General features: G+C 42.8%; 1 protein-coding gene across 1 annotated transcript in view; it reads right to left on the bottom strand.

The window, feature by feature from the left end:
• Nucleotides 1–6,994: 6,994 nt before the first annotated feature.
• LOC143289282 (uncharacterized) overlaps nt 6,995–14,130 on the bottom strand; it is an 11,479-nt gene continuing 4,343 nt past the window's right edge. The window contains exons 3-5 of the mRNA XM_076598283.1: nt 13,990–14,130; nt 12,595–12,745; nt 6,995–9,003 (exon numbers count right to left, since the gene is read on the bottom strand). The exon at nt 13,990–14,130 is cut by the window's right edge and continues 143 nt beyond it. Of these exons, the coding sequence (XP_076454398.1) occupies nt 8,525–9,003; nt 12,595–12,745; nt 13,990–14,130 (771 nt within the window). The 3' untranslated portion in view covers nt 6,995–8,524. The remainder of the gene's footprint in view (nt 9,004–12,594; nt 12,746–13,989) is intronic.

Here is a 14,130-nt window from a genome sequence, read left to right as displayed (position 1 = left end):
AAACTAATGCATGAAAAAAAAAAAGGTAGCAACTCGATAAAAGTCAGTCTTTTGGCACAGAGACAGTTTGTCAGTCATTAATATCTGAGAGTACAAAAATGAGAATGTTCATTTATTCATTTATTGATTGATTAATTGCTGTGATTCTTTAGAAATGCATGACAAGGACTCTAATATGACTCGTTTTCAAGAAACATGACCGAGCTGAATAAATTCAGTGATATTGATTAGTTATGGAATGAATGCAGCAAATCCTAAGAATACATCTTTAACCTTTTGTTAAAAGTTAAAATTCCATGGAACAAAATCCATGATGCTCAATAAACAAATGGCCATACAGACACATAGAAAGTGATAGCGCATTGTGACGATATGTCTCCACGATGAGAACGGCCCAAAGGTCACACAGAGGATTTTGATCTGACAAAAAGTGATACAAGATTGTCCGTTTGCGGTGAGAATTTGTGCTTGTTATCTGATTTTTGGTGTTGATTTTGGGTTCAGAATTTGTGCATGCTGAATTCATGCTGACCAGTTTTTGGTGATAATTTGTACTTGTTATCTGATGTTTGGTGTCGATTTTGGGTTCAGAATTTGTGCATGCTGAATTTGTGCTGTCCTGTGGTTTTGCCCTTCTCTTTGAAGAGTTTTCATATTTTATTTGGTTTAATTTGTGCTTAACTGTAGTTTGTTTGTGTTGCTGTTGACTTTTAATTTGTGTTTTACTGTAGTTGTTTGGTTTGGTTTTGTTGGTAATTTTTTTTTATCTTTGTTTTTCCCTTTTTTTGGTGTTCTCCTTACTTTGAAGAGAAACTTTTTTTTTCTCTCATTTCTTGTTGAATTCAGGTTTTATTGTGGTTGGTTTGCTTTATTGTTGTTTTTTTTGTTTGTTTGTTGTTGTTGTTTGTTTTGTTTTTTGTTGCTTTGAGCTGTCATTCCGTGAATGTGAATGTCGACTGTCTTATTCAGAAGTCCACTGTGTCTGTTCTTATTGCGTGGGTCAGCATTTTACCGAACCGTATCATGTGGTGTGACTATACTTCAGTTATTCATTCAGTGAGCTTAGTCAAGTATCAGTAAGTGCCCATTGCAATGTTTTGCTACATTTTGTTTTGTTTGTTTATAAAGTGATTTTTTTTCTTTCTTTCTGGACATCAAATGAAAGGAATCAGTTTGTTTGAACTTCTTCTTCTGCGTTCACTCGTATGCTAACCCACTGAACGCTGACATGGATTACGGGATCTTTAACGTGCGTATTTGATCTTCTGCTTGCATGTACACACGAAGGGGGATCAGGCACTAGCAGGTCTGCACATATGTTGACCTGGGAGATTGTAAAAATCTCCACCCTTTACCCACCAGGCGCCGTCACCATGATTCGAACCCGGGACCCTCAGATTGACAGTCCAACGCTTTAACCACTCGGCTATTGCGCCCGTCATTTGTTTGAACTGATTTGATTTAATATCTGTTATGTCATATTGTGCAAAAAGTCTCAAAGAATAGTTTTTAGAGTTCCTTGGGGTTTTTTGCCATTGTTTAGGCCAAGTTATTTAATTCACTTGAGTTAGGTTTTGGCTGTGAAGAATAATTCAGACTTTTTTTTTCCGTTTCATTAATTCTTTACTGTAACTGACTGATTCCTGTGATAAAAATGAGCCACAGAGAGAGAGAGAGAGAGAGAGAGAGAGAGCAGCTGTTTGAAGTCTTCAATGACCTCCAAGAAAATTTCCAAATCTGGTCATAATTTGAATTTCAGATTATACCTGTGTATCACCCAGGTGCTGCTCAACCATTCCCAGTATATGCCAATATTGTATTGTATTTATACTTTTGTGTTTTGTGTGTAAGTCTCTCTCGCTCTCTGTCTTATTTGGCCACACACTGACTCAGTTCTTTATGAGCATGAATTGTAAGTGTTTCTTTTTAACTTGTGTGTACATCTGCATGTGTATGTGTATATTGCTTTAAATGGTGCAATGGAACATGAATTGTGTTGGCATTTTCTCATGTGTTTTACTTTTACTGAGTGAGAAGAAGAAGAAGAAGAAAAAAAATGAATTTGTATTTTTTTTTTTTTTTAAACATACTCCCCCACACTCCTCCTCTTTCATTTCCCCCACCCCACACAATTCCAGCAGCTGCAAGTGACATTGTCTTATTTGTGTTGGTTTTTCATGTGTTTTTTTCAGTGCACAGTATGTAGCATGGAAGGAAACATTGTACAGTCAGCTTCAGATTCAAGAAGGCACCAGAGCACGCACGCTAATCTGTATACCCAACACCACATCATTTTTTCTTCTTTTTTTTTTTCTTTTTTCTTCAGTCTTCAAGTTCGGAAAGATGTGTGCTCTTACGAGTTTCATATTTCAGTAACGTTTCGGTGGACAGTCTTGACAAAATGTTACTGGTGGTTAAGTCTCTTCCGAAGCCTTAATACAGCTTTTTCTTCTTCTTCCTCCTCCTCCTCTTATTTTTCTTCTTCTTCTTCCTCTCCTTCCTCAAGTCTATAAGAAAGATAGTTCTATTGGATTCGTTCGATTAGCCTGCTCATGGTCTTTTGCAAACACTAACTTATGCTCCAACTACTTGCTACCAAACCATGGTGAATGAGAAGTGGAATGACTGTGTTATGAAATGAGCAAGCATCCAAATGAAAGTGTGGGTGAGTGGGTGCGCATGCACTTAACATGTGTTTTAATGAAATAATTTTTCTTTTCATTGTCTTGTTGATTGTAGAATATTCTAGTAATTCTTCTCATCCGTTTCTTTTCTTTCTTTTTTTTTATCTTTTTTTTTTTTTTTTAATTGTATTGGAGGTAACCTACTTCGGGAAGTTATCGGCCGTAGCTGCTTTCGTTTTCTTCGCATAGGTGGGTAATAGTTTGCACAGGACAGGAATCGGACTCCCTGCTGGAGTCTGCACTAGTGGGTCACAGTAAGTATGTTACTTAAACGTAATTTTAGGAAGAAAATTTCCTTTTCTTTCCAGCAAACACTTCAGTTCAGTTCAGTTACTCAAGGGGGTGTCGCTGTGTTCGGACAAATCCACATACTCTTTACCCACTAAAGATTCAAGTAATCTTCCTCTTCTTTTTCTTCTTCCCCTTCTGTGTTCTTTGGTGGCATTTCCCATGTTCTTTCCTTTCTGTAAGTGACCTGTTATTCACCTTTTTTTTTTCCCTCAAGGCCTGACTAAGCGTGTTGGGTTACGCTGCTGGTCAGGCATCTGCTTGGCAGATGTGGTGTAGCGTATATGGATTTTTCCGAACGCAGTGACGCCTCCTTGAGCTACTGAAACTGAAACTGACCTGTTATGCACATGACCAGTTTTATTCTGCTGTTCAGGCAGCCGTATGCCGTTTTCAGGGTGGATGCTGCTGGATGTGCATATGTTTCCCTACGATAAGCTGAAGTACATTGACATGGATTACAGGATCTTTAACGTGGATGTTCGATTGTCTGCACCCATACACATGCACACAGGGGTTCTGGGCGTGTGTTGACTTGACAGACTTGTAAAATCTCTTTTCTTAACCCACCAGTATCCATATTTATCCATATCATCATAATCATCAGTTGGTGTCAGGGTTTGAACCAGAAACCTCACAGTTTTATGTGTCAGAAGTCCAACATCAACCCCATAGCTATCATATTATTATCATTGTATTATATTACTCTCTTCTTCTTTTTTTTTTCTTTTTTTTTTTGTCACAACAGATTTCTCTGTGTATCATCACTGGTAGTCAGATTTTTATTTATACAGGATTCAAACGATCAGTGGGGTATGGCCAAAGATAAGATCAATGAATGAGCAGTTTTTTCTAAGGATGGGTGGTGGTTTTTTTGCTTGTTTGTTTGGGGTTGTTGATGTGTGTCACAGTGTGTGTATGTGTTTTTATCTGGCCAGTTGTTGGGATGTGTGTGTGTGTGTGTGTGTCTTTGTGTGTTTTTAGCTGGCCAGTCTGGATGAAGCAGATTGACACAAAGGTTAATCTGAAGGAGAAAGCTTTTAGTATAGATCTCAGATGGAAGGTTTGGTCTCGCTTGTGATAACATCTCTACCTTTTTTGGTTGTTGTTTTGTTTTGTTTTTTGTTTGTTCTTTTCTCCAGTTGGATTCTATGAACATGATAAAGTGTACTTTAATGTTTCGGTGCTAATATCACCAATGGACTGGTAACCCAACATAGGATAGGTTGCCTGTTTCCAAGATAAGATTTTTTGGTTTTATTGACATTCATTATTTTATTTTTATTATTCCTTCAATTCAGTTTATTTCTTCATTTACCTCTTTGCTTGTTTGCCTGTTGTTGTTCTTTTTCGCAAACCATTTTAATGGTTTGAAATGAACGCCAAGCACTCATTCTTTTTGTTTTTGTTAGTAGTGTTGTTGTTGTTTTTTTTAATTGCATTGTGTCAGTTCAGTACAGTAAATCTGATTTGTTTTTTCTTTTCTTTTTTTTTTGAGGGGGGGGGGGGGGGGGGAGGGGGTATAGCAGTGCATTCTTATTTTTTATTTTCACATCACCTCTCCTCTCTCTAAGGGCGGATGACTAGCGGTTGCTTTCTCCTAAGAAATTGACTCTTTCTCTCTCTCTCTCTCCTCACCCCTCTTTTGGATTCAAGCAAACATGCATGTTTCACAGCGATGACGTGTGTTTCATACCATCTATATAATGTCCATGTGCTCCCTACCCCCACTTTCCCTGACCACTAACCCTCCCCCTTGACATGGGCAAAATGGCCTTGTCATTAAAATGTTCGAGTTTGAGTCTCTGTCTCTGCTCTCTCCTCTCTCTGTCTCTCTCTCACACACATATATGCACACATGCTCGATCTTTCTACTTCCACTCTCACTTATTTACAGATGCTTAATTACCAGCACATGGGGGTGTATTTCTGTCCATTTTCTTTTAATTGAAATTAAATCGTTACGTGCCAATCACCGTTCTACCCAGCCGTGTTTCATTGACCTAGTTTGCCATGTGGGTTTACTGACGTTTCTGTTGGTTGGTTTATTTTAATAAAAAAAAATTTTACAGCTGTATTAGTGATCGCTCTTTTTCTATCTCTCTGTCCATATATCACCTGAGGTGGGTGCTGGTGTATAAGGTGAATGTAACTTGGTTGGGTGTGTCCGTGAGCAGTGTGTTTGAGTGGTCACAATACAATACAATACAATACCATTTAATATATTAGAATACCATACCATGATATGCAACACCACACAACACAACTCAATACAGTATTTGTATTTCTTTTTATCACAACAGATTTCTCTGTGTGAAATTCGGGCTGCTCCCGCCTAGGAAGCGAGAGAATCTGAGCGCGCTGGTTTGAATCACGGCTCAGCTGCCGATATTTTCTCCCCCTCCACTAGACCTTGAGTGGTGGTCTGGACGCTAGTCATTTGGATGAGACGATAAACCGAGGTCCCGTGTGCAGCACGCACTTAGCGCACGTAAAAGAACCCACGGCAACAAAAGGGTTGTTCCTGGCAAAATTCTGTAGAAAAATCCATGTCAATAGGAAAAACAAATAAAACTGCACGCAGGAAAAAATACACAAAAAATGGGTGGCGCTGTAGTATAGCGATGCGCTCTCCCTGGGGAGAGCAGGCCGAATTTCACACAGAGAAATCTGTTGTGACAAAAAGAAATACAAAATACAAATACAAAAAATGTCATCAGCACCCTTTCTGCAGACTGGTTTGAAGCCATTACCTCGCACACCATCAAGAAAGTCGACGGCCATCTCCCTGAGACGTTCCGGGCAACACCAAACCTCTGTCACAACACCAAACCTCTGTCACATGCATACCCATTGATCAGGCACAAGACCAGCTGCTATGCTGAATTATTCTACTGATGATCATCACCAGTCTCAACCCTGACTTCTGTTCCTCGTGAAACACGTGTGGCTCTTGACCTCTACTCGGAACCTGCTCCACTTTCTTGCAAGAGACCAATGACATCACCATTATCACTGTGATTCTCAAGGCCTGACTAAGCGCGTTGGGTTACGCTGCTGGTCAGGCATCTGCTTGGCAGATGTGGTGTAGCGTATATGGTTTGTCCGAACGCAGTGACGCCTCCTTGAGCTACTGAAACTGAAACTGTGATTTCTCAAAGGCAGTCAGTCTACTTTCCTTTTTTTTTTTTTTTTTTTTTAAGAGTCCAGCGACATTACCATTGTCACAATGATTAAATTTTCCTTGGTAGTCAGCCTGCTTTCCTGAAAGAGACTGATGACATGACCATTGTCACTAGGATTTTTCATACGCAGTCTACTTTCTTGAAAGAGACAGATGACATGACCATTCTCACTAGGATTTTTCATAGGCAGTCTACTTTCTTGAAAGAGACCGATGACCTCACCATTGTCACTGTGATTTTTCAAAAGACAGTCAGACAACTTTTCTGCAAGAGACTGATGACATCACCACGGTCACTAGGATTTTTCATAGGCAGTCAGTGCGAACTCCTGCAAGATATGTCGAACTACTGTCTCGCTATTCGATCCACTCCAGCAGTGGCATAAGCAGTCCGTTTTCTTTCCTGAAAGTGTCCCATGACATTATCATTGCCACTCTGATCTTTCAAAGGCAGTCAGCTTACTTTACTGAAAGAGTCCCATGACATTATCATTGCCACTCTGATCTTTCAAAGGCAGTCAGTTTACTTTACTGAAAGAGTCCCATGACATTATCATTGCCACTCTGATCTTTCAAAGGCAGTCAGTCTACTTTACTGAGTCTGATGACATTATCATTGCAACTCTGATCTTTCAAAGGCAGTGAGCTTACTTTCCTGAAAGAGTCCCATGACATTATCATTGCCACTCTGATCTTTCAAAGGCAGTCAGTCTACTTTACTCAAAGAGTGCCATGACATCACCATTGCCACTATGATCTTTCAAAGGCAGTCAGTCTACTTTACTCAGTCTGATGACATTATCACTCTGATCTTTCAAAGGCAGTCAGCTTACTTTACTGAAAGAGTCCCATGACATTATCATTGCCACTCTGATCTTTCAAAGGCAGTCTGTCTACTTTACTGAAAGAGTCCCATGACATTATCATTGCCACTCTGATCTTTCAAAGGCAGTCTACTTTACTGAAAGAGTCCGATGACATCACCATTGCCACTCTGATTTTTCAAAGGCAGTCAGTGCAGTCCTGCGCAGCAAACTCCCGCAAAACTTGTCGCACTACTGTCTCGCTGCTCGGATCGGATCACTGCAGCAGTGGCCTGTCTGCTTCCAGGCGATGGACTGATGCTCAGTGGTGGTTTCTCCAAGACCACGATGGTTAATTCTGGAGTGTCCCATGGATGGTCACCCACCCCTTACCCTTTACTCAAAGCATGAATAAACTCGCTGGGTGGTGGCCCAGTGGTAACACTTGCCTTGGAAGCGAGAGAATCTGAACGCACTGGTTCGATTCCCACACTCGTCTGTATTTTTCTTCCCCTTCATTACACTTTGAGGCGTGGTCTGAACGCTAGTAAACGAGACACCGAGGTCCCGTGTGCAGCATGCACTTAGCGCAGTAAAAGAAACCCACTGCAATAAAAGGGTAGTCCTTGGCAGAATTCTGTAGATACATCCACTTTGATAGGAAAACATATACATTTGCAGACAGGAAAAAAAATACAAAAAAGGGGGTCACGCTCTCATTGCAACGACGCGCTCTCCTTCAGCAGAGCAGCCCGAATTTCACACAGAGAAATCTGTTGTGACAAAACAGTAGTACAATTCAATGCAAAATCCCCGTTTCCATTCTTTGCTCATGACAAGGATCCCACAAGGATCGCCAACCTCTTCCACAAGACAAGGTCGCTAGAGGCACGTGGCTTACACCTGTATTCTTCATTCCATTCAGGTGACACGTCTTTAGTACAAATTCTATTTTTACCTGTTGGACAAAACTCTGAAATGCACCCCAAGAGCGTCTATCCTAACGACCTTCAGTGAAAAAGCCACCCTGAAAAGCACCCCAACAATCCACCCTGACTACTCCTAATCTAACGACCTGCGGTGAAAAAGTCACCCAGAGAGGCACCCAACAATCCACCCTGACATACTCCTCGTCTAACGACCTGCGGTGAAAAAGTCACCCAGAGAGGCACCCAACAATCCACCCTGACATACTCCTCGTCTAACGACCTGCGGTGAAAAAGTCACCCAGAGAAGCACCCAACAATCCACCCTGACATACTCCTCGTCTAACGACCTGCGGTGAAAAAGTCACCCAGAGAAGCACCCAACAATCCACCCTGACATACTCCTCGTCTAACGACCTGCGGTGAAAAAGTCACCCAGAGAAGCACCCAACAATCCACCCTGACATACTCCCCATCTAACGACCTGCAGTGAAAAAGTCACATTGGAAGTAACCCCAGCAATCTACCCTGGCATTGTGCAGTCTAACGACCCGCAGTGAAAGTCAGCTTCACGACGAAGAGAAGTGACGTAAAACTGCACACCAGCAACTGTCCATCACCCCACGGCCATCGCCTCATTCAGTTGTCCAGCTCTGTCCTCGTGGTGGCGCGTGACATGGACACGCCCACGCCCTGCTCGCTGTCATGTGACAGGTCTCTGGAGGTCACGCCGGACAGGCTGTTCCCGCTGGGGAAGGCGGCGAGACAGGACATGCCTGTCCCGGCGCTGCGCGTGGTGGGAGGACCCCTGTCACTCACCAGCTTGGACACCCTGCTGTGCTGCAACTCACCGCACGTGCCGCTCGCCCTCCCTCCCACGCTGCTGCCGGCGTTCCTGGCCGACCAGCCGGCCTTCAGCACGCGCAGCAGGCGTGAGTTGAGGACGAAGGAGAAGGCGATGAAGGTGCCCTGGAGCCCGTTGAGTACGATGTAGACCCACCAGAAGGCCGCCAGCTTGGTGTAGGAGGCCAGGAACCCCGCGGCCCACGTGAAGCCCATGGCGCTCATCATCTTGGTGTACACCACCAGCCTCTGCCGGTCGCTCGTCTGCTGGCGGGCTGTCAGGGGAAAAATATTTTAAAAACAACAACGAAGTTTCATTAAACCTGATTTGAGGACAGTCAAGTGCTATTAATTATTCAGCGATTTCGTTGTTTGGGTGTTCACCCAAAGTCTCTGCCGGTCGCTGGCCTACTGACGGGCTGTCACTGATGGAAAAACAAACACACAAACATAACAAAGAAACAAAAGAAAAAAAAAGAAAGATTAAAAAAGAAAAACCGAAGTGGAAATAATAAAACTGAATCGAGGACTGTCAATTACTATGATTTAGTGATTTATTTGTCTTGGAGTTTACCCCAAGTCTCTGCCGGTCGTTCGTCTGTTGATGGGCTGTCAGAGAAAAACAAGAAGAAGAACAACAACAGCAACAAGAGCAAAACAACGAAGTGTCATTAATGAAACTAATTCAAGGACTGTCAAGTACTGTTATTAGGAGATTTCATTGTCTTGGTGTTCACCCCAAGCCTCTGTCAGTCGCTAGTCTGCTGATGAGTTTATGGTGGGAAAAATAACAATCACTGATTATCTCTTGAAAAACAACAACCACACCAACAACGTAGTATAATCAATAAAACTGAATCCAGGACTGTCAAGTGTTGTGATTAGGAGATTTCATTGTCTTTCATTCACCCCAAGCCTCTGTCAGTCGTTCGCCTGCTGATGAGTTGTTTGGTGGGGAAAACAACAATCATTCACCATTATCCTCCAATTCATGGAGTTGTAGAGATGTAGCTTAGTGTACTGATTTCTAAATCGTTTCTTATAAACTTTATTAACATCTGGCGTTCATCATCTTGGTGGAAACTTCAGTCTGGCGGTCACTGGTCTGTGGACAGACTGACAGGAAGAAAGAAAAGAACAAAGTATCATGACTGGGCCGAAACTCAGGCCCGTCAACAAGGCCAGAAATTGAAAATAGTAATCCGTTCAGCAGTGAAGCACACCCACGACCAGATCAGGTTTCGGGACCAGTGACAGTGACAGTATCAGTATCAGTAGCTCAAGGAGGCGTTACTGCGTTTGGTCAACTCCACATACGCTACACCACATCTGCCAAGCAGATGCCTGACCAGCAGCGTAACCCAACGCGCTTAGTCAGGCCCTGAGGAGGACAGTGACGATTAATGAAACCGATTCGGGGGCTGTTATGTGTTATTATCAGGCAGGCTCTCTCTCTCTCTCTCTCTCTCTCTCTCTCTCTCTCTCTCTCTCTCTCTCTCAATGGAATCTTGATCATGTTGAAAAAGATCCGAAATATTTTGATTGGAGTGTAACTAATTTTCTTCACATGCTTATGATTCTTTTCTTTATATCTAAACGGAATGGAAAACAAAACAAACATCTTTAATCATCTCTTGAAGTTCAATCCGTTATTCAGATATGGATTAGTGTCAGAGGCACAGTGGATATGAATCACAAAGCATCTTCAATCATCTCTTGAAGTTCAATCTGTCATTGAGATGTGCTTTGGTGTCAGAGGCACAGTGGATATGAATAACAAAACATCTTTAATCATCTCTTGAAGTTCAATCCGTTATTGAGATGTTGTTCAGTTTCAGAGGCACAGTGGATATCTTCTTCTTCTTCTGCGTTCGTGGGCTTCAACTCCCACGTTCACTCGTATATACGCGAGTGGGCTTTTTACGTGTATGACCGTTTTTACCCCGCCATGTAGGCAGCCATACTCCGCTTTCGGGGGTGTGCATGCTGGGTATGTTCTTGTTTCCATAATCCACCGAACGCTGACATGGATTACAGGATCTTTAACGTGCGTATTTGATCTTCTGCTTGCGTATACACACGAAGGGGGTTCAGGCACTGGCAGGTCTGCACATATGTTGACCTGGGAGATCGTAAAAATCTCCACCCTTTACCCACCAGGCGCCGTCACCGTGATTCGAACCCAGGACCCTCAGATCGAAAGTCCAACGCTTTAACCATTCGGCTATGGCGCCCGTCGCAGTGGATATGAATCACAAAACATCTTCAATCATCTCTTGAAGTTCAATCTGTTATTGAGATGTTGTTCAGTTTCAGAGGCAAAGTGGATATGAATCCACTGGCCTGATGACCGTAAAAGGCTGAGGGACCCTTTAACTCAAGCATCTCTGTTGTGCATGCATCGTTTGGGAACTGAAACAGTGGCCGTGCTGCACATCTAACATCACTCAAAATGAAAAGACGTTAAATCAAAGAAAGAAAAGTGTCCGTGTTATATTCACCGCTTGCGGTGACGTATCGAGGCCGGTCAGTAAACAACACACTCGAGTTGCCACACGACAGCTGACTTGTTTTGGGCTGAAGCACGTGACAGCACTGAGTGCATAGGATACGACTTTTAGCACGCACCGAGACAGCTTGAAGGCTACAGCTCAGCTCTGGGAACGAAACAGCAGCATTGAAAGAGATGTTAGTAATGTCCTTGGCCTACACATTGTCCTTGCTGCAGATGAGTGCTACAGAAAAGCTCTCACTGAAAGAGCTGTTTGTAATGTTCTTAGCGTATTCAGAGTCCTTACTGCAGATGAGTGCAACAGCTAAGCTCAGGGAATGAGACAATGGTACTGAAAGAGTTAGTAATATCCTTAAACTGTACAGAGTCCTTACTGCACATGGGGTCTATGTTTACAGTCCTTGGTGGAGCAGTGGCTTTGTGGTAATGCCACGTCCGACTGGGACACGATTATCCACGGGTTCGAGTCCCTGGCACTTTGGAACGGGATTTTTATATCCCCCCCCCCCTCTCCTGCTCCCCACGCCCCGGCACTCCACTCTATTAGTCTTAGGGTGGTGGTCTGGGTGCTAGTCTTTCGGATGAGACAATAAACTGATGTCCCGTGTTCAGTACTGACGCTCTTTAATGCGTGTAAAAGAACCTACGGCAACAACGAGATTGTCAGTGGTAAAATTCAGTAGTGAAGCGAATACACTTGCAGGCTACAGACAGAAAATATATATATATACATACATACATTGAGAGAGAGAGAGAGAGAGAGAGAGAGGGACACACACACACACACACACACACACACATATATATATATATATATATATATATGGGTGGCGCTGCACTTTTGATGAAGGAAGTGCAGCCTGGATGTGACACAAAATATTACTTTGTGTTGTTATGACAATAGTAATACTATACAACGCAATACTATACAAAGTTTCAATGAGTAATGCTTGATAACGACAAATGATTGAAATATAAGTATGTAATGTGTGTGTGTGTGTGTGTGTGTGTGTGTGTGTGTGTGTGTGTGTGTGTACACGTGTGTGCCAGTGTGTCTGTGTGTGTCTGTGTCTGCCGTGTGTATGAACATTTTGAAGACAAAAAAATGCAGGCAACAGGGGCAGAGGCTTACATTACTAACTTGACGATATACAGCCAGTCTTGAACAAGAAATATTTAAAAAACAAACAAACAAACAAAAAAAAAACAACCTTAACGGCTCATATGCGAACGCACACACGACAAAGATGTGTGTACACATACATACACAGACCGCACACGCCCAAACTCACACACACACACACACACACACAGCACTCAACGGTGAGTATCACAACGAGCAATGAGCACTCACTGAGGGCAGCACGCGAAGCTCTCATCGTTCGTTCAATGCTGATCAGGGTCAGAAGGAAGCAGACGACATTGAACGCCAGCGCCACAGCCACAGGAATCAAGAAAACGTAACTCTGACGCATCCAGCCGCACAGTGGTGTCCCGTAGCCCACCTTTCGCAAAAAAAAAGGGGGAGGAAAAAAAAAAAGACTTCGATATAAGCTGGAATAGATGGGCCCCGTGATTTGAAAATAATGATCTTACACAAAAAAATTAAAAAATACAATAAAAAAAAAAAGAAAGAAAGAAATACAAAAAACCCAAGGACAGGGGAAGCGGGAAGAGAGGAGGGTAACATTGTTTCTCCGAGTCAAGTTGTTGGACCTTTAACTCTTTTAAGTAAAAAAAAAAAAAAAAAAAAAAAAGGCCATAAATTGCCTCATATAAGCATTATCATTGCAAATTCCATGTGCAGAAAAAAGAAACACACACACACACACACACACACACACACACACACACACACACACACACACAAAACAGTACATGTCACACTAAATGACAAACTTTGACAGCACAAAGTAACGGTTCAAACGTTGCCTTCAACGACTCAGTGAAACACAAAAACACGTTGCCGTTGCATTTGGTACTAGGCCGGGCTCTCACTGAAGGCCCGACACTGAACCAGAGAACCGAACTTTGGGTATAGAGGTCAGACAGCTTCCCGGGCCCCTACCTCCCTCCCCACACTCCCTCCCCACCGTAACAACACTTTGACTGACAAAGATTCAGTAAGTTGTGGTGTCAGTGGCGTTCATAGATCAGTCCCGCGCATGCCCCTTTGACACCGCCCCGAAACCGTCCCTCGGCACCGTGAAAAAACATTTTGCCCCATTACCAGATTAGTTTTACAAACATTTTACCGGCAGTACATAACCACACTGAGTTTTTACAAACATTTTACCCGCGGCAGTATATGGCATGGCATGGTATTGTGTGCTGTGATGCGGTATGGTATGGTATGGTATGGTATGATATGTTGTGCACATGTTGTACGATATGATATGTGATGTGGTATAGTATGGTATATGATATGATATGATACGGTATGGTATGATATGGTTTATGATATGATACGGCATGATATGGTAGGTGATACGGCATGGTATGATATGGTAAATGATATGATATGGTATGATATGGTATTATGGTGTGATACGGTATGGTATGGTATATGATATGACATGGTATGGTATGGTATCAGTGGTATATGCTATGAAATGATACGGTATGTTGTGGTATGGTATGGTATGGTATGGCATATGATATGATACGGTACTGTATGGCATGGTGTACTGTCCTGTCCTAAAGTGCAATCGCAACAGTTCTACCCGTTTCCCGCACTCCTAAACCGTACCTCAAAAGGGGTGCCTGGAACCGAGTCCAGCACGACAAGGGAGACAACCAACAGTGCCGGCACGCCCCAGCCACCAAGACTGTACTTTCGGTATTCCTTCCGCACTTCGTTCGCGTTCAGTTTGCCCGATTTGGTCGCCAT

This window comes from Babylonia areolata, chromosome 13 (assembly GCF_041734735.1).
Source record: "Babylonia areolata isolate BAREFJ2019XMU chromosome 13, ASM4173473v1, whole genome shotgun sequence".
In the NCBI taxonomy this organism is placed as follows: domain Eukaryota; kingdom Metazoa; phylum Mollusca; class Gastropoda; order Neogastropoda; family Buccinidae; genus Babylonia; species Babylonia areolata.
The sequence above is the reverse complement of the archived record's forward strand: the minus strand, read 5'-3'. Positions and strand labels throughout refer to the sequence as shown.